General features: G+C 44.1%; 1 protein-coding gene across 9 annotated transcripts in view; it reads left to right on the top strand.

The window, feature by feature from the left end:
- Nucleotides 1-21,147, top strand: part of GRAMD1B (GRAM domain containing 1B) — a 98,705-nt gene that overhangs the window by 51,241 nt on the left and 26,317 nt on the right. For 5 of the 9 annotated variants that reach the window (XM_075723166.1, XM_075723169.1, XM_075723168.1 and 2 more), the window contains exon 3: nucleotides 14,367-14,577. In XM_075723166.1, the coding sequence (XP_075579281.1) occupies nucleotides 14,367-14,577 (211 nt within the window). Of the gene's footprint in view, nucleotides 1-14,366; nucleotides 14,578-16,100; nucleotides 16,122-19,397; nucleotides 19,422-21,147 lie in introns of those variants that run through there. The other 4 variants (XM_075723172.1, XM_075723170.1, XM_009487410.2 and 1 more) reach the window with 4 other exon arrangements.

Here is a 21,147-nt window from a genome sequence, read left to right as displayed (position 1 = left end):
CAAACAGGACTACATGTGCTGGTTAGAGAACCTCGGCCTGTACAATGCTGTGCATTCAGAAGCAGAGTCCATACATGTGTAGTTAAAGAGGGTGTCTAGGAGAAAAGCAGCTTCTGTGCTGCAACAGTGGTACGAGGAAAAAAATTAAACATGTGCAAAATATTAATTACTGTGCAGATGTGTCAGTTACCCGCTACTGCTAATCCTACTTGCAGATCTTGAGGTTGTAGCACTACACTGAGTTTTCCCTGAGGACATGCTTTCTTGACATTTCTGATACGCCTTTTTGAAGGCAAGGCCAGAAGTACTATGAAAGTGTAAGTGTCCCCTGGTTCTGTTCTGAACTCAGCTGAAAAGTAGAGGTGTTGGGGAGTAACTGTCTCAATGGTTTTAAGTTTTTAAAATAGATTGTATTAGAAGTGGACAAAGAATTATTGGGGAAGGGAAAATGAGAAATCTCAGTGTGTTTTCAAATCCAGGTGCTCATTGTTCCCAGGCATTTTGCAGACAGACTTTTAAAGACTGCTGTTTGTTTCCATATCACTGGTGTGGCGTACAGGGAGGGTAGGATTACTCTAGCTGGATATAGAGTTTATCTCAAACCCCCTTGTTGCTCTGTAGGCCTGGACATCGAGGCACGGGACTGTCTCGCGTGCATCTGTTGTCAGCCGCGGGCTTTAATTACTCGGACAGTGCATCATTTCCTCTCACCTGAGAGATGCAATATGTATGAGTATGCTTGTGTTACGGCTGGGTCTGAGACCCTAGAGCAGAAACCAGCCCTGCCACTCAGTCCAGCAGGCAGTAAAGGTACGGCTCGTGCTGTCTGCATGAACACTGAAGAGCCTGCCACAGACAGGCATGCTCTGAATTAGAGCACCCTTGGAGGGAGCGCTCCTGATGTATGACTTTTCCCTTTCCGGAGGGCTTGGTAGTCCTGTGGTATTCAGGCTGTGGTGTGTGACTATGTCATACCATGAATAGCGCAGCAGTCAAGCCCTCCTAAAGTTGTCCTTCACCCATGAAATAATGCCCTAGTGCTTGTCTTGATTCTTTAACACCAGTACCAGGGCAAGGGCTGAGAGACATACGTGCAAGTAAACCCAGTCGACATACAATGCATTCTGCAGCTCTTGAACAAAACAGGAACTGGTAATTACATTCAGAAGATCTTAAAGGCCCCTAAAGATCCTCTTTTCAGTGCAGTATTATCAAAGAATTATCACCATGAAACAAGCTGTCTTCATAGTGACAGGAATGGTGCTGCAAAGACCCAGAAATGTAGTAAGAGTAATTGTCCTTCTGAGAGTTCTGGGTTGAATTTTGCAGATCTGATAAAGTTTGTGAAGTATTTGAGGTGTCGCATGATTTTTCAAATTACCCGTAACTTAGTTTGCACACCGTCCCAGATAAGCCTAGGAAGCTTTTCTCAGCCTGGCATTTTTACTATTGCTCTTACAGCGCTTTTGGAAGCAGAACTTTTGTTTGATTCATCTTCTCTCCTGACGCTCTGAGGAGGTGGTAGGTCTTAAACTCACATATTGAATCTATCCTACCACTTCATGACCTGCATTGAGCCTTTGCATGTTCTCCATGGTTCCAGACCTGAAGTAGCCATTATACTGAATTTCACTGGAGCCTTTGGGGTCAGTGTAGCTCTCATGTGACTATTGAAAAATAGTATCTTGTTCAAATCCTAACAGTCATTCAGACGAAACATACCAAAATTTGTAGAGGCTGAGAATCACACTTCCAACTGTTTTCATACATCTTTGAAAACCATAAGAAAAAAAACACTGTAAGATTCATAGACTATAAAATGAAATGGGACCATGCAGATATCTCTTCTAAGTCCTGTCGAATGCAAGGTATAAGGCTTGCCTGAATTGATTCTGGTTGAGGTACAGAACAGTATTTAGGAAAACACAAAACCTTGCGTAATATTGTTTGCCACAGATGGATAATCTAGCCTTGAATTAGTTACGGTGGTTAGTTTTGTTTACTTCCAAAAATGTGTGTCTCTTGTCTAGTCAGAATTTGTCTAGCTTCAGCTTTCAGCACTTGGTACTGTTGCACTTTCATCTGTTACCTGGTATTATCAAGCTTGTGTACCAGGTGATCATTTAAAGCTTGTCATTCCTTGACCTCCAGTTTGCGTTGAATGGATTCAGTGCCACTGCCTTTATTGTTTGTTGCTTTTATCTGAACCCTGCCCAGTTTATCCACACTGTTCATGTGTTGAAACTAGACACAGTCCTAGACATAGTGGTTCAATGTGAATCACACTATCCCTGGATGCGGAGGTACCATTGCGTTGGACACAGGGAATAGGAAAGTTTGTGTGTTACACGCTGTTTTCCTTAAACATGTTTGTAAATTCACCAGGTCACAAACTTTTGTAAGCATTTGAAACTTTTAATGGTCATATATGAAACTGCAAAGTCAAGGTGCAAGTTACAGTGGCTCTGCCTTGTTTTTTCTGACTGGATAATGAGATTTTGCTCTATGCTTGTTCGTGCTTAGGTTTGCATTGGAGAAATACTTCAATGTTTTTGGTGAGGACTGCAAGACTACTGCATGTGGATTTCTCCAGTTGCAAAACATACCAGGTTTACCCATAAACACTGAAACATGGTCCAATGTATTGAAGATTAAAGTCTTGAGAAGAAGGCATTGCAAAATTAATAGTTTTGTGTTGGCAGAAGGCCAGTACGTGTGAGGACAAGATGGTGTGGGATTTGGCCCTAACTCTTCATTTGCAGTTGTTACTTAGCTTTACAACTTCTCCTGTTACAGACGGTGCTTTCCCGCCTAGGTAGAAAGCTCCGTCCTTACGGGGACGTGCAGATTTAAAGCCTAGAGGCCGATGTTGCTGGGTGAAGTGACAAATATTGTTGCCAGCTCTTGTGACTGTGGTATGGATTCATTTTGTTTGGTACTCTTTGTAAATATCCAATGCTTGTAAATGTGTAATTATATGAGAAACGTTCTCATATTAACAGAAGTTTCTCCCATGACTGCAGAGAAAACCTTGAGAACACAACCTGAACAAATGTGCGCTAATGGAATTAGAGGACTAAAAACCAGGATTGCTTTTATGAAATTAGATTTTGTGCACCAAGTTTATGTTTGGGGTGAAAGTTGATGTGTTTTAGGTGCTTGTGATTGGCAGCACTGTAAACAGAAGGTGAAGAAAGAAGCTTGGTCACAAGAAGGATGTCATAAAATTAACATCAAGTTGATGGATGTCTTAATGGGGCAATGCATTTATTAAAATAGTGGCATATACACAGTGAACCCATGTGCATCTGTGTATTCTTTGACTAATATGAAAAAGATGATGGTACTGTTGTACTATCCTGATGAAGACGTGTATGGTGATAGTGTTTCCTATTTAAAATCACGTGCAGCATTTGAATTGCACAGTGGCATGAGTCTGCTGGTGCAGAGCATTGATTCTTAAGAGCAAAGTACCTCCTGCTCCCACTGATTTTGATTACAGCGAAATGATGGGTAATCAGCCTTCTGGAAAGATGCTCTTTTGGGACATCAGCACCGAAAGCTGTGACTGATTCTCAAGAGAAGAGAAAATGGTCAACCCTGTGTATGGAATGGGTAAAATGCAACAAAAGAAAGCACAGGGCAGAGTGATGAGTATTTACATCACTTAAGGCACAGCTCCTTCTGTTATCAGTGGGGAGCAGTAAGTCCCTCGGGGAGGGGCGGGGGGCGGCATTTGCAACATCTAAATTTGGCTGTAGTCAGACTCCTGACTTAGGTACTCTGAATCATACTCTGGAGTTGCCTGCCTGGATTAGTTGATACCACAGGGAATTCTGAAAATAAACATCTGAGGTGGGTGATGTGAATGTAGACTGAAGAGAGTGATGAGGAATAGAAGTGAGTAAGGTGTAAATTTTTAAACAACTGTTGTCACGCTGGTACAGGAGCTTCTCTGGATACTCTCTAAGGCTTGTCTATGCTGGAAAGTTACTTCACATTTAAATCCCTAGAATAACTCAAGAGTGCTTCCACACATGGGCACTTGTGCTTCAGATCAAGGGTGTTAGTACAGGAAGCTGTTGCAGATCAGTTCTGCACTATTTCCTTGCGCAGTCAAGGCGATTTCATACACTGGAAAGAAAAGTGCAAGCTAGTCGATTGTTTTGCTCTCTTCTTTTTCATCCTTCAGCCTATGTAATTTATATTGTGCTGTGAGAGCCCTCGAGAGGGTCTGAAACCCTTCTTATTATGGCCTAAAGATGTCCACGAGCTGGTGTGTAGGGATACATTGGTGTGTATGTCCCCCAAAGAAACACCACGTACTAATACTGCTGTAGAGTTGTGAACTTTGCTTGATAATGTTTCTTTAAAAACCCCAGGCCTGCTCATGCATGGATAGGCATGAAAAATGAAACCACATTAGCTTCCTAGATGAAATAAGCTAAACTGAGTTGAGGTCACCTTAATTCTGAATGAGTGTGTCCTCACAGTGTTTAATTCAGTTTAGATAATCCACTTCACCAGTTAATTAGGGTTTAATTTTCCTGTCTGTTCTTGCATTGACACGCTTACGGGTTTTGAAACTTTCTCCCACACGTGTGAATGGTCTAGTGTGTGTACACAGGGAGGATGAACATGTTTTTTTTTCAACCTGTAGGATCTTAACTTGTAGGCTTTGCCAAACTTTATGAACAGCATCTAAAAGTGACAGGTATAATCGGGGGACCTTGGGAAAGAATGGCAGGAGCTCCCCCTCCCCCCTTTTCCTCTGGCAGACGTGAATAATGAAGGCAGCAAGGGGGTTGCATTATGTAAAGCGGCAGCCCACAGGCTGCGTGCATGCGCACGCGTGTGCGTGTGTGCGCGCGTGCAGGAGCGTGTGTGAAAGAACTGGCAGCGAGAGGGAGAGGCGCACAGACCTCAGTCGAGCCGCACGGCCATAACCACAAAGAGCGGGGCGGGGGGGAGGAGAGAGGCAGAGCCATGGCAGGAGCCCGAGCAGTATGCCAGGCAGCTGAGAGCGGAGGCTCTGGGTGCCCGTGAGGAGCCCCAGGCACCCCGTACTCCCTCTTCCCTTCGGGAAGGGCTCTGAGATGGTGCAGGAGGTGAGTACCCTCCCACCTCACCGCTGGCCCACCCTCGCTCTCCCCCCACCACACGCAAGTGCATGAATGAATGAATTCCTAGCTGCTCCGCGCTGCACTACGGTCCCTAATGGCTACCAGGTTAGTGTTACTCTCCTGTTCCTTCTGCTGATGCCTCTCTTCCTCTCCCCTCTGTGTGTATATGTGCTGTCTGCAGTCCCTTAATGTATGTGCACGTGCATGCATGTATGCATGTATACGTGTGAAAGACGGAGCCAAAGGGCTGTATGTGCTGTGCACAGCACAGGTTTGCCGAGCAAATCTACCATCCGAGACATACGCTTTCAAGGCAGATTAAATCTGGAGTCCATGTTGGTTGCTGCTGCTGCTCCTTTCTGTTTGGGGGACTCAAAAGCAGACAGCGTGACATCATGTTGCAGAGATGCTTCGTTTCTTTTCCTTTCCACAGGCTGATTCCTTTTTTCCTTGTTCTCCCCCATGCATGCACCCTACCTCTCCTGCAGTGGAATTGCTAGAGCAGCCTTTTCGATTGTTTGAAACAACAGATGAGCAAATCTGATTGTTTTTTTTTCAGCTTTCATTCCCCCACCCCTCCTCCTTTTCCCTTTATGCCTACTGTCTCCCCCATCCCCCACCGCCGGAGGGGCAGTTATTGCTCTCATAACATCTGGGTGCATGGAGAGAGGTAGAAGGGGGTTGAAGTTGGATGAACTGGCAATGCGTCACAGGAGGGCAGCTGGAGCTGCTGCAGAAATATGGTGTATTTGTTTGCCCATGTGCTCCCTTCCTCTTAAAAGGGCTCGGAGCATGCACACTGATGTCTTGGTTCTGCTTTGCATTCCTCTCTGTGTTTATGTATTTGCAGTGATGGGGAGGGACAGAATTTGTTGTGCCGCTTTTTCAGGCTGTCCTCCAGAGTCTATACAGGTGGTTGGTTCTTTTTTGGGTTGGTTTTTTTTTTTTTGGCAGGGGAGAGCAGTAGGAAATGAGGGCTCGTTGCACTGTGTGGGTTTATAGGCAGTGAGAATCTGATGAATCCCCATTCACTAAAAAATTGCTTTTTCTTAGATTACTGGTGACTAGTGTTGTCCTGTCCATCACGGAAATCACTGATTCAATAAAGAGGATATATTCCTGTTTCTTTGCTTTACTAAGTCACATGCATCTGCAGGAGAGCTCCTTTTGAAGCTGGTAGATTTAGGATGGAGCTTGTGATTTTGGCTGAGCAGGATAGAAGGAAACTTCAGGCTGAATCTAAGAGATGCATTTTACATCGGGGCAATAACTTTGGATGCCCCACGTTTCTGCCAAGGGAAGCCCCCAACTGCCCATGCCACTGAAAACCGGAAAGCTGGATAAAGCAAGAGAGAATATGCCATGTGGGGAGACAAGCCTGAACCAGGTCCCTAGGACAAAGGACCGTGTGTGACTCCTGCACTGAGGCTGTCCGACTCTTCCCAGTATCGGCTGCAGCCCTTGGCCTTCGCTGTTTTTAACTTTTAACTCAGCTGGACGGTGCTGCTGCATGGTTAGAGCAAAGGAGAGAGGTTGCATGGAGGATATCAGGGTGAGGGGCATGAAATTGTTGCGTTGTTGTTTTCAGAATGATAAAGAGATGAAACATCAAGGGGTGAGCAGAAGAAATTGATTTGATCCCAGCTTTGAAGATCACAGCATCTTCCATTAACTTACGAAAGCTGATGCTGATGAGCAGCAGGAGTGAGTGGGAGGGTGTAAAGCTCTGGCTTTGTCTTCTACTCCTGAGATATACAATATCCCTGTCCACCCACGCTTTGTCACTGATAAGATGTGGTGCGAGGCTTCATTAGACGTTTAATCTGTGGTTTATAAAACCCCTGCCACAAGATTGGAATGTGTTCAGGGGGATGCCCCCTGTGCTGGGGATAAAGTCCTGGGATGCTCATAGCCTTGCTGAAGTTATAGCAGGAGATGGGCAGAAAGAAAGAATGCTTGTGCTGCTCTTGAGGGAATCTAGGAGATGTATCACACCTATGTTTTCATCCAAAGCTGCGCATGGATCTTTATTGCTAGCTATTTAGTGCTGTATTGCATTTTTCTCACTCTCCCTTGAAAAGATACACATGGATTGATGTATGATAGCAACGTGGCATCTCCGAACCATTGAAAGATTTTGATGTTAGCTTGGAAATAATGAGGTTTAAAATAAACATGCTCAGATGTATTTTCATTTTATTTTTATTCTTTGAGCCATCAAGTTTTCAAACTTTTCTTTGCATCAGAGATGGCTTAACAGTATCCTTCATTATTATATTTCTTTTTTAAACAAGAGCTGTGAGCTCTGTTCTGTCCCAAGTTCCAGGCTCTCCGATTTTGAAGACAGCATCAGATATTGCAATTCTTGCTGTTAATTACAAGAGCCATTGGCATTGTGGTGAGGAGGAGAGGAAACAAAGCCGGTATCTGTTCCTCCTTTGGAAGTACAGCTGTAGACTGAGTGACCTGCAGGTGACCATGTTGGGGCTGAGTCTGAAACAGACATGCCGTCAGCTTCAGAGGGATGTGAAATTCTTATTTTGCATTATTTCCCCTTTATAGCTCCCCAGATTTCATTGTATTATCCATCATACTTTGTTCCATGTGGTTTGTCTTCCTTCAGAACAAATGGAATTATATTAATTTGCGAGTGATGGAGGGGTTTAGTGTGTGATTTATAACACATGTTGGTTCTCTGGAGATTAATGATCCTTCCTAAATGATGGCTGTTGTATTATTAGACAGTAGTATTAAGATCTGCCTTGTTCTGTTTTGAAAGCATTTTCCAACTTTTTCTTGGGCTTTTTGCAATAACTCCAAGTAGGAAGGGAGCGGTGGAGAGATTGTTTCAAGCACAGCACAGTGGGAGTTTCTGTAAGGTATCAGACCATTTGTCCATCGGAGTTGACAGTCTTGTCTCTAGTTGTAACCAGTATCAGATGATTCAGAGAAAGGCAATGGCATTGTTAATAATACATTTGACCAACCTTGCAGTGCTGTATATGGGCAGAACCTTCCTAAGGCTTGCAGTGATTTGCTCATCCCCTGGAGCATAATAATTGCATTAATTTTGTCTCATGAATATGTAAACATGCTAGTCAGTGTCGTAGGAGGAGGACACTACTCTGTGAAAAGTCAAAATAATCAAGAGTAGATCTTTGACAAGGGTGGGCTTTTCTGTTAAAAACTAGTTGTTTAAAAAATACGCAGGAAGTATACTATTCTTCTTTTTAAAGCAATTGTCATGAAACACTGCTTGGTTTCTGTACAGCCCTACAGGTGTCATTGCTTTTTAATTTAATGCTTTCTTTTTTGTCTTTTTTACTGGGAGTTGTAATATAAGTATAGCATTTTGTTAGTGCTTGTAGAGCAATGGCAAGCCTAGGGAATTGCTTGAAGATATATGGAAGTTTTCATTCTTGGATTATCAATTTGAAGTGAGTGTAGGTTGGTGCGGACCAAAAGTTGTTACCATCTGCTTGCTGTTTGGTAGACTGCATTAATGAGTTTCTGAATCTCATCTTTTTCCACTGATGTCAGACTGTACCACAGAAAAGTATCTTTGTAGGCATCTAACCCCCTTACTAGCTGTTTCTGAGGAGAATTAACTCTTTTTGTACTACAGCCAGACTTGAGGTGCCTCCTTGACCTTTGTAGCTTCTTATGCTTCTTATGCTCTTTTCAAGACTTCTATCAGTAGAGTTCTGTTCTGTGCTTGAGAATCTCCTTCATTCTTGTTTAGGAAAGCATGTAAGCACAGGCTTGGCTTTGCACAGCCCATAGACTGCAGTGCGTTTGCATACAGAGTTAAATATGTGTTTAAGTTCTGTGCTGGTCTGGGGACATAGTGCTCAGCACTTTCCAGAATTAAGCCCAACATTTGCAATGCTGCCAGTAACCTCAGTCTTGGGCCTTGAAGAGCTTACTATCAGGTAGGTGCTATGGGCTGCAGGGAGATGTGAGCAACTTCAGCAGATTTACTCTTGTAAAGCAAGTTCTTTCGAGAACTGTGGTGGACCTGGAGGCTGCTGATCAGCTTTCCAGATCAGGGCTTTCCTGAGGAAGTCCAAGGGGTTTAGAAATACGCTGCAGGCAATGGTGTCATTGATCTGCTTCTGCTGTCTGAGCAGCTTGTGATCACAACGAAAGGAGGGAGCATCGTGTGCCTGAAGCTGCCACTTGTTTAGACGAGGTGCCCTCGTTGTTACAAATTCTTTGATACTCTTGGTAACGTAGTGATTACTTCTGGCTAAATTCTAATTCACATCCTGCAACTGGCAGATTCAAATGGATTTGCAGTGTGTCCTCTTAATCTGCATGTATCGCTACCTGAGAGAACAGCAAGCCACTATTGTACGGTGTAGCCACAGGTGCTGTGACACTGCTCTTCTGCAGGCTGTTGTGTCTGGAGGATGGCTGCTGGCTGTTGGGGCATGGGTGATTTGGGAAAGAGCCGTTGCAGGGTGCTTGTCTTAAGACCAGGGATGGCTGAGTTGGAGAGATAGGCAGAGTGACTATTTCAGAAGATGTGGTAGGGTGGACAGACTTTTATGTCAATTCAGGACTGCTTGAATGTCATTCAGGCAGAATCTATTTAACAGGCTTGAACAAAGTCAGGTTTCTTGTTGAGTTCTCCATTAGAGCATTGCAGAGAGTCCTCAGGGTTCCTTTACGAATCCCAGGCTTAGCGTGTGGAGTACACATTGGAGCCTTTCCCAAAAGCTACTGCTTGCTGAAGTCTCTGTTCACCGCCTGATCCAAATCTTTACAGGAAATACTCTGTTGGAGGAAGAAGTTTGGCCTTTCTGCGTCTTGGCCTTGCATCCTTGCTTTGTGGAGTGTCCAGAGTAGGGTGTGACCAGGTAACTTGTCCGTGCATTGCTAAATGTTTGTTCTTTTTCACCACCTAAAGAAAAGCTCAGTTCTTCACTACGCTGCTCCAGATATTGAGGCTTGTCCTTCATGTGACTGAACAGAGTTTGGCCTCTTCCTAGCCACGTCACATTTGCTCATGTTATTTTTATCATAAGACAAGGTCTTTCTCTTAGGCACAGTATGAACGTAAACCAAGAAGACGTACTCTGCCTTCTGTGTTTTCATATGCTCCATGCAGGGGTTTCACCTAGGAGCAAGGGGCTGCTGCTTAGGTGGGCTTGTTTGTGTTCTGTCCCTGACTTAATCTGCTGCATCTACTAAAGGCTACACTGCAGGGGTATGTGAGGGCCTGAATGCGCTCTGGTCAATTAGGTCTGTAAAGCATTATTTATTACTATTATTTTTTTTCAAAGTGGGTCAAGCCGTTTTGGCATTTCAGACGTTGATTCCTGGTTTAGTTGCAGGCCTTGGTCACTATGGCAACTGCAGAAAGCGTTCGTCATGGCTGTGCCTTGGGTCAGATTCAAACTTCAGGGACTGAGCAGGAGCAGCGAGAGTTTTTAGGGGCTCAGGGGAGGGGGGGGCAAGTGGGAAGGAGCTGCAGGCTTGTGGTTTTTGTGCCCATCCTTTCTCTGGTAGAGATGAAAACCTGAATTAACAGACTCTTTGTGTTCTTCATTGTGTGCACACCCATGGAGTCCTCCTATGTGAGGAATATTCAGCATTGCCCAGTCATCAGATAGCATGAGGTAGATTCAGACTCCTGAGTTTGATCAGCTCTCTGCCACTGACTTAAGGGAGAGCCTAAGAAGGCAACCTTGAAGCTATCTTTTTTTCCCTATCTCTGCAAAGGTGATAATCCATACATACCTAACACAAGATGTAGAGATGGATTTAGTTTTTTGAAGCATGCCAGAGATGCTAAGTGACTGGAAAACTACCTTGGAGGCCAGAGTCTGCCTGAGATTGTGCTTGGCAGAGCTGGCATGAAAACGTATGGCTATGGTAGTGTGAACTGAGCCTGGACAAACATATACATGCAATTTTTAAGCTAGTTAGTGCTGATGCTGCTCCTGTGTAGCTGCAGCAGTGTGGGTTACTCAGCCGCAACTGAAAAAGCCACCTGAGGAGCTTTGTAAGACCTTGGGCGATTAGCTTGAATTGGCCTCCATAGCTGCACGCTGCTTAGCAGTGTCTGTGCTAGGCGCGTTAAGCCAGTTTGGGGCTTGTGTGTGCTCTCAGAGTGTGGACACTGAGAATGTATCTTCCATGCCTGCATGTCACTGAGTGTGTATTGGAGCTAGTATTAACGTATTTATCACAGTCCACAAAAAGCAAAGTTTGTCTCATTTGATTACAATTTGAATAAAAGAGTACTGAACTTTTTAGCAGGTTTCATTTGAGTTTCACATGCACGTGGTGCAGCTGTACCCCAGTTTTGAACTGGTTATTTTGTGCTTTACTTTAGAAGCGGTAAAAACTCAGAACTCCTTCATAACTGTAACCTGAAAGCAAGCAAAACCTTGACTGAATTGGTCTTTATAGAGTTGCTTGAAGCTGAAACTCAGAGTGAAACTTGTGAGTGTGAACTTGCATGAACTGAAAATGAGGAGGTTGTGCGTGATAAACTCAGGTTTCATAGAGCTTAGAAGAAAAACTAGTACGTCTGTTGAAACAAATTTAGTGCAGCGATATGTGATTCCGGAACGTTGTCTTCAGATTCTTGCCTTGTATTTCTGGGGACGTCTCACTTAAACCAGTTGATGTTGAATCAAGCGTGCTGGGGGCAAGATTTAGGAAATGTGATGTAATGCCAGATAAGCAATGACACAGCACGAGCAGGAGCAGTACAGCCTCAGAATTTAAGAGTTCTTAACCGTAGGGATGGCAATTCAAAACCATTTCCATCTCTGGAAGCATTGCTGATGAACTTCAAGTCTTAGTACCATTTGCACAGCACCTTCTGCACATGCACGTAGTTGCTGATTGCAGTTGGTACACTAGACGCAACTATGCTGGTTTGGTAAAAAAGTGCATATATCTTGAGTTTAGTCAGGAGAAGTAGCGGGACAGAAAAGGTATCCCATTTTAACTGGATCAGCTGAAAGTATGTGAAGAAACCTGATACTTTTGTACATATCAATAAGCTAAAAAAGCCCTGATAATTTTACTTCATGATATACCTAAACTGTTGTGGGCAATGCTGCTGGGAGAATGGTCCAGATCACCTTTTGCTCAGTCTTTTGTTTTGTTTCAAATATGATTTGAAGGGATTAAAGCTTGACTATTGCTACAGTTGTGCTGTACGTGTAGTTAGTATTCAGTATTCCTGTGTCTTGACCAGGGAAAGGGAGGACACAGTATGCTGTTGGCACGTTTCACTCCTGAGATGTGCTGTTGTTAGGTGTGAACTGTGAAGAAACAAGCTAAGGGGGGGAATTACTCTGCCGGTCTTCACACTGGAGCTAGCTTGGGGTTTAGGTGGCATTTGAACAAGCAGCTTTTTATTGTTCTGTATCTATATGATTCTCAGTCTGTTAAGTAGAAAAAGGTAAGAGTGCGGAGCCTGTAATTTAATCTATCTTTCTTCCTGCTTACAGAACATTTTGCAAACCCATTTTCTCTAGCCTGTTTGTTACCTATATGAACTTCCACACTTCATATTCTTGAAAGTATCTTCTAACGGTTTTCCGTGAAGTGCCGGGCTACTGTTCTTGGCAATTGCAAGCTTGTTGTGTATATGAGTGTGAAATTTGATTCTGTTAATGTTTGCGTAAGCAACTTTGTTGTGTGCTTTCTGCAAATTGTTTAGGGAAAGTTTCATCACTTGTGTGTTAACACAAACAGTGAGCAAATAGAGGATAATTTATGAGACCAGTTCATCCAGTACTAAACCAAACCAAACTAAACCTGCTAACTACCGGAGGAGTGTATTACATTATCTACCCGTATCTGCTAACTAACATTTGTAAAATGGTTTTGGCATCTTCAGAGATAAGAGGTGGATATGATTTTTATCTAAGAATGAATGAAACCTCAGGCACACAACTTTTCTAGATTTTCAGAAAGGAAACGATCCATTTTAACTACCTCACTGACATCCCGTTGTGAGAAGCAAACTTCAGTTTGCTATATATAATTGCTTGCTTAAATTATAGCCCTTAAGAGTTTGATTGTACTAGCTTCTTTAATTCAGTCCTTTACAGTTGTAATTCCCTCATCCTTTTTCTCTTGCCTGCTCTTCTGTTGCTGAGATGTGGCCTGCTTTCTAATACTCAGAAGGTAACGGGGTACTGTAACAACTCAGCATGGCACAGTTTGCACAAAGTTCATCCTTGGATCAGCCCAGGTTCCACTGTAACCTGCAGGCTGCAGAGTTGAACAGTACCGGCTGGAAAGGCCTCAGAGGTGTTTGGGCCAATCATAAATAGATTTGACTGCTGAAGGAAATGAGTTACGTAGGGGAAAATGGATGTAGCGTGTGGTGTTTTGAAGAGTCTGGCAGGAAGAAGAGGCATCAAAAGAGAAGGAACAGTGAGGAATCTGAGTTTTCCTGTTCTATATAAATACGTATGTAACTGGCTTTCTGACTTAGGTGTTAGGACATTTGCTGAAGATATGGGATGAGAAGTTCCATTCCCCTAAATGTTTCATAATTTCCATAAAACTCTGAAAGGTCTTGCTTTTCCCCGTTACAAAAAAGGGGAACTTTTTTTTTAAAAAAAACATGAAAGCTTTTATGTTACAGCAAAACATTTTCATGCCCATCTCTAACTGGTGTGGGAAAGGATGATTTGATACAGGAAATCATGACTGCATTGTCTGTCATCATGACTTCCCTCCCAGTGCCCCATTGTTTTTGATGATCGTTAATGGAGTGTTTCCTAAAAGATATGATTCCATTTTTGTGCATCCTGTTGAGAATAGTTACACTTGCTGAAATAAAATAAAGGAGGGACAGAATGGGACTGTATCAAGAACACACTGGCATCTCCCTCATTCTTCAGTGCAAGTTTAGGTTTTCTAAGCTCAGATCATCATCTTAAATTCTCAGAGCCAACAGGAGAGAATGAGTTCATTCTCGCAGGCATTCATCTGTGGTCAGATGAATTGAAGAGTGGGTGGAGAAAGACACTGGGGGGCCGTTGTAGTTCCCTCTGCCACTGGTAAATGATAACTGTCTACAACCTACTTTTACTGGGGACGCAAGTCTTAAGTGTGGCGTTGGGTGCATTGCTTCAGGAAGCCAGATTTGTCCGCTGTGCCAGTGGAGACATCTGTGGGTAATGCTCCACCTCAAGGCAAGGGTGCAGTTGCTTTCTGTTTGAGCTGAAGGTTATTAATCCTGCTCTTTCTTTCTTTCTGCAGTACTGCCAGTAACTCAAACCGCAGCACGCCTGCCTGCTCCCCGATCCTGCGCAAACGCTCCCGGTCCCCGACACCGCAGGACTCCCAAGGAGACACCATGGTGGAAAAAGGATCAGACCACTCGTCAGACAAATCCCCTTCCACGCCGGAGCAGGGTGTACAGCGTAGCTGTTCCTCTCAGTCAGGCCGCAGTGGGGCCAAGAACTCCAAGGTGAGGAGTGAGCAAATGACTTTGGCCAAGATGTGCATGCGTCCCCAGTTCTAAACTCTCGGTATACTGGCTTTGTCCTGTGCCTTTTTCTTTCTAGCTAACTTTCCTCTTTCTTCCCCATCATACTTCTGAAAATTCGCCTAACTGGGAGCTGTTTACGTAGGTCAGACTTCAGCACAACTCTTGTCCTTTCAGTGACCTGAGTCCATGAGTTGCTGATGGCTTGTACTGCAAGTTCGTAATGGCTTATGTAGGCTAACCTTTTTGCAGTCAAGGCCCTGTTTCCTTGGGAGGCTCTGTGGTTTTGAGAAAGACCTTGAAAATCAGCAATTACTTTTTATCATCTGGATCACGAAGGGTCACGGAACAAATAAAGGTTCCTCTGAGCAGACAGCCTGTGAAGGGCCCACGCATTTCTCCAGTCCTGTCTAAGCCCTGTGTTGAGATGAGGTTCAAGTTGCACCGAATCAGTTTGCCAGTCCTCCGCATGTTGCCTCCTGTCAGTGCAGTATGACTCTCTTGGCCAGGGTAGATGATGTTTTCCCTAGAAAGGTATTGTGTCTTTTGACTGTATTAGAAATGGCCTTGTCTTTGCTCTAGTGAGGAAGAGGGTTTCAGTTTTGGTGACTCTTGATTTTCTGTGAGCAGTGGGACCTAGTGAAACACACGAGGGCCTTGGGAGCCAAACATAACCTTTGATTATAACCCTAATGCCAGTGGTGTATTATAAGATAGTTAGCTGTCAGGAGCACTTGTGTTTTTTCAGATTTTTGAAGTGAAATATTTCAGCCTGAATAACTTCACGGTGTCACAGGCATAACTCTGATGGCTTGTGTGAAATGAGTTGTTAGATCTTTGCCTGATACATTGCTGGATTGTGTCACGTACACAAGAAGTCTTCATCTGCTCCCCTCTGTGATCACTGTCAGCAGAGGAAACAAGATTCACTGGCCCATGTTCACTGGGCTGAACTGATCTCTTGCCACTAAGGGTAGGGTATGTGAGTTCAAAAGAGGGGCGAAGGGTTTTTTCAAGATGAATCATTTGAGACCTGTCAGTTCTGAGGTTGCCCTTGAGGTCAGACTTGCTTCCTGTGCACACAGTAACCTACAAACACTGCTCCAGGGCGGCAGGACCGGATGAGATCCTCATGCATTATGGTGCCAGCAGTCTGTCCCCAAAAGAAAGCCATGCAGATGGGAGGCAGGCGGGTTGCAGTTTATAGCCACACTGCAGGACGCTCTGTTAGGAAAATGGCATCCTTGGTAAGGGGGAATTACAGAGATGAATTGCATTGCCCTGGCCCATAAAGTGCTACGATTTAAGGCGATGGGAGTGCGATTTTTACCAACACAGTTACTACTAAAGCTTGACTTTAATTTGTGGTGCTTCTCACAAGGAAGGGGGGGATATAATGCTTTCTGTTGGGTTTGTGGGTTTTCCTTCTCTTGATTTGCGAGGTAATTTTTCTTCTTTCCTTAATTTCTCTCTTTTCATTCCTGCATGCTTTCTCTCCGATTAAGTCACACAAGCGCCTCTCCAAAGTAAGCCTTCTTTTTTTCTCCTGTCCCCCACTGTAGAATTGTCTCATCACTCAGAAACCCTCCCCGTGGTACTGAGCGGTGACCCCAGTAAGGCATTCTCCCGGTGCGGCTGCGAGAATGCCAGCAAGAGCTCAGCCCGATGCCTGTAGCTGAGAAGCTGGTTTCACTTACATCACTGGGATCTCATTAATATTTGCTCACATGGTGTGAGAACTGGCCTGTTCATCACACTCCTTCAATTACGTCCAACTAATTTTAGACTTTGTTTTAAGGTTTGCTTTCCCTCTCCCTTGAAGTGAGCTGCTGTCTTTGCCAGGGAGAAATCTGCTGGCTTTGGTAGGCTGAACAGTACCATAACCCCTTCTCTTTCCTCTTCTTACTTTATGCCTTTCGGAAACAAGAGCTGATCTCCATAACTTCTTGCCCACTTTTTATAATGAATAGTAGTTTTGTGGCCAGTGATCTCAGCTTACTGCCCTTGCACGCTTTCCTGTGTGAAGTAAATATTAAAGATCAGTGATTTCAAATGAACCCAGCTTAAACCTGTTAGAACAGACCTGTCCCAAATGAATTGTGAGAATTCATGGGCTCGCTCTGAAAGGTATAAATAGAAGATCCCTCTGTGGGTGCTTGGATTGGAGATAAACTCATTTGAGATTTGATCTCACATTGCTGCCCTCAGAAGAGTGTAAAAATCAGAAATGCAGATGGGATGTTTATTGGACAGAGTGCCAGGCTGTTGGCATTTCCACGTGTATACAAGTAAAGTTAAAATGAGAATCGCTCGGATGGCTTCATAATCCACAAAATCAATGCCTTGGCCTTGCCCCAGTTGATGCCTTAGATTTAATTCTAGGCAAGTTCTGAGAGAGCAGTGAAGTCTACGGTGCTGGCTTACTGTTTTTCCTTGGTCATAATGCCTCTTGTAACCAGCCTGACCTTGCATGATTGCTGGTGTCTGCTGGAAGCTTCTTTATGTCTTTTTTTAGACAGATTGTCTTGTGCTTGGTAACTGTAGCTTGGATTGCTAAAAAGGAGGACTGTAGGACTAATGTCTCAGGTGAGGTGTGAAAGAAGTTCTATGCAAAATGTGGCTCTGGAATAGCAGAGAGTCCTGAAAGGACTGCTGGTGGGAGGTGTGTGGGTCAGGACAGGTCATGGCGAGGCTGTGGTAGGCTGGAGGCTCTTTGCGTGAGCTGTGGAGAGGTTTGTTAGGAGAGGGACTGGAGGGAAGAACGTTGGTAGAGAGTGATGTATGTGTAAAATTGTATGCACTGTGATGTGCTTGCAGCCAGCCCCTTGCTTTTCGGAGAGAGAAAACGCAACAACTTTAAGACAATTAGAGAAATAAGAGGGAAGTGGACCTCAGATGAGTTCTGGTGCGAAGAAGCCAGTGCACAGAGGGAAGGGGATCCTGGGCATGACCTCTGCCAGCCTGCCTCAGAGCCTCCTGCCCTGCTCAGCCACGGTCTGTGCACAGGGTGAGCCTAAAGCAGCATGAAGGCTGAATCTCTTTTCTGTGCTCCACGAGGTGGCTTTCTCAGGTACGAGTGAGGAATCTCGGGCATAATAAGCCCCTGATTCTCCCCACACAGATGATGATGGTATCTGTTCAAGACTGGGAGAGGTTAGGATTAAAGAACTTAAGGAGAAAGGTTTTAAAATCTCCTTTCTCAGGCTCTTCTCCTTTCCCCACCCCTCTTCTGCAAGAAGAATGGTCTGATTTTCCAAACTGTCTCGCTGATGAAATGAAACTGCTTGAGCCCATGAGTTTGGTGCTGTGTTTATACACTTGCTGACAGCTCTGCTTGAAGTCCCTTGCCCTCTTTTGTCTGTTAATTGTCGTGCTGTAGTGTTGCCATCAGAGGGAGTGCTTCACCAGGAGTTTTTAAGCACTGGATTACATCTGTAGGAAATCTTTTCTGGAGCTTGCTTTTCCATGCTGTCCACCAGTGTGGCATGGACCAAACCACCTATAGGCCTGTGTCACCCTTAGGCTTTTACTGGTAAACACTGCTTTCTGAACTTGGCAAAAAACCCCCTTTTTGCTAGCAGCCAGCAATTAAATATGTATTTTTAACTCTCTTGCTCTTGCCCAAGGATAAAAGTGATGTCCTCTCCACTGCAGATCTTTCAGGTTCTTCCCACTGTCTGTAGCTAATAATGAATCCTGAGGATAAATACAAGGTTAGGGAAAAACATGAATTTTGATGTAGGCCCTGGAGATTGTAGAACAGTTTAGGTTGGAAGGGATCTCAGAAGGTCTCTAGTGCAAGCCCCTGCTCAAAGCAGAGCTGATGTGGTTAGATCAGGTTGCTCTAAAGTCTTGGCCAGGCACATTTTGCACACCTCCAAGACTGGAGATCCCACAGCCTGTGGGAGCCCCTGCTCCAGTGCTTAACCACTCTTGTTGTGAACAGGCTTTTTCCTTCTCTCCAAATAGAATTTCCCTTACTGCAGCTTATGACTGTTGCCCCTTGTCCTTTCATTGTGTGATTATGAGAAGAGTTGGGCTGTCTCTTCTCATTTACTCCTCCCATTGGGTGATATAATCTCCCTTTAGGTAGTAGGTCATGAAATTCTCAAAATTTTGGACTGGGGTGAGGGATTTGGGAATAAATTTCATCAATTTCCTTGAGTTATTTGGCCATGGGCATTTAGAAGCCAGGTGAATAGCATAGATTTCGGAAGTACACAGGTCAGGAGAAAGGGCTCTGGAATCTGTTCTGAGCTCTGCCCTTGCCCTGGTTCTGTGCCTCTGTTTCCCCAGCTGTAAAATGGACTTAGGGATACTTCTCGAGCACTATGGTATGTCATTCAATTGGCAAAAGGTTTCCGTTCCCCTGGAGGCATCAGTGTGTGGGAGTGAGTTGTGGTCCGGCTCCCAGTAATGCTAAAAGGTAGAAACTTCTGTTGGCATCAGGTTAGCAGGCTGAACTTCCTATGCGTGATCCACTGCTTGCCATCTGCACTGTAAAGCTGTAATCTTCCATAGCAGTATATGCAAATATGAGATCATTAACCCATGAAGATTTAGAGGCAACAGGATATTAATTAAAGGCTCAGAGAAAATACTCCATTTTTCAGCTTCCTCAAGTTCTCCTAAGTTCTTCCTGGTTACAGCCACCATGTGACTATGAAATCTGGTATCTGCTCCTATAGCATCATCTCTGCAAATCAGTGACATCTTTTCCACTTCTGTGTGCAACTCCATTCCTTTTGTTACTTATGTATTTTTGTCTTTTCAGTTCTAATGCTTATGGTTTCTTTTTCCAGTATGACAGACTTAACCTGCTCAAAGTAAGAATATGTTTTTCCTTTTTATTTCTTTTTCCCCTCCATTATACTGTGTCTTGATTTTCACAGTTCACATCCCACTATATTCTGACTCTCAGTGAGTTTTTAAAAAAAAAAAAGGTAAATAAAATGGAAGATAGATTTAAGGACTCAGTCTCCCTTCTCTTTGGACTTCCTGTAGTCTGTTCTTCCTGCAAAATGTAAGGGTCAGGGGAAAGGAATCTCCTCGTGTTTAGAACATTTGGTGGAGGCAAAAGATGAGGCTTGGATGTTGGTATAATTTTGTGGAAGAGGTTAAGAAAGGACGAGCTGTAGAGCTCCTTTACAGAGAAGCTGCAGTTTGGGGAAATTCAAATGTGAGGGAGGAAAAAAGAGTTATTGCAATTAACGTAGCAGAGGGGAAAGAAATCCTGTTGCAGTGTGCTGACACTGCAACATGTGCACCCTGATTTAGAAGACACAGTGACAGCAGTGTCTCTGTTTTCTCTATGCCAATTATAGTTTGATTATGAATTTTTTTCCCCAGGAATTACTGAGTTATGCCTTTTGCTCATTAAGGCAGACAGATGGCAAAACAAATTTGCAGGAAGATCACTCCCTCTTAGACCGTGTGCTTCTCAGGACAAGGTGCTGTGTACATGGGTTAAGATTAATTCCGCGATTTTTTTTTTTAGTATAGCTGAATTGCATAAGGCCTTTTTCCATGTCCTACTTGCAGAGCCTTTATGAATGGAGGGTATGGCCAAGTGTATGGAAAAGTATAGGAAGTAAGAGGAAATTCCTCCGGTTAGTTTATGAGCCATACAGTGTATTTAGTTCTTCAGTTCATATCCTTTCCCCTGGATTTGGGGAAAGGCCTTAGGGGTGTTGCTGTTTTTAATGTCAAACTTTTGTATTTTGGCCTGTGATGTATAGTACATTACTGTGGCGTTTTTCATTAGAGACCAGTGCAGTGAAATTGGCAGAAATGCCCAAGGTTGCAAGGGATCCTTCAGAAACGTTGGCTTCATGAGTGAGATCCAGATGCCAGTAAGGTAATGGAGTGGCATATGGGGAGCATAGGAAATTGAAAGGTCACGGGAAAGAACAATGTAAGCAGCCCCAGGTCTTCATAGAAATCTCTGGTCCAATCTGATCTCATTAATGCTTTGTGCTCGCTTTCCTATGGTAAACGTCCTGTACGTCGTTGGTCCTGTTGTGGGCTATCTCAGTACAGGTAGTTTGTGTGTTTCTGTGGATATGAACTTGCTGAGTGAAACTTCCACAGGCTCTGTTAGAATTTGGAGAACAGTATGTTTTCCTTCATATTCCAGACTGGGTATAAAGCTGGGAAAAATACTCCCAGTCCAAGGTCAGAAGCAAGATGACTTCAAAGAAAGAAATGCAGTGAAATACTGCTTCTGTAGTCTGTTCTGCTTCTGCTACCGAGCCTGTTAGACTCAACTCCCCCAAGCGTAATGCAGATGTGCCATTGCTGGTTGGGAGAGGGGGACAGACACAGCTGTGTGGCTGCTGACACACAACGTGCCTGGCCGTATGCACTGTAGCTGACCACCGTTAGTGGTGAAAGGCTGCAGTGCCCCCGAGCTTCACTGGCCTGAGGTAAATCCACCCTAAAATGGGGGATGCCTACGTTCTGTCAGTTCTGCTCAGTGTCCTGACATTGGAAAGCCAGCCTGACTGGAGTGGGAGTGTGAAGCTTATTTCTTCCTCTCTCTGTGCAGATAAA

This window comes from Pelecanus crispus, chromosome 19 (genome assembly GCF_030463565.1).
Source record: "Pelecanus crispus isolate bPelCri1 chromosome 19, bPelCri1.pri, whole genome shotgun sequence".
Classification (NCBI taxonomy): domain Eukaryota; kingdom Metazoa; phylum Chordata; class Aves; order Pelecaniformes; family Pelecanidae; genus Pelecanus; species Pelecanus crispus.
The sequence above is the reverse complement of the archived record's forward strand: the minus strand, read 5'-3'. Positions and strand labels throughout refer to the sequence as shown.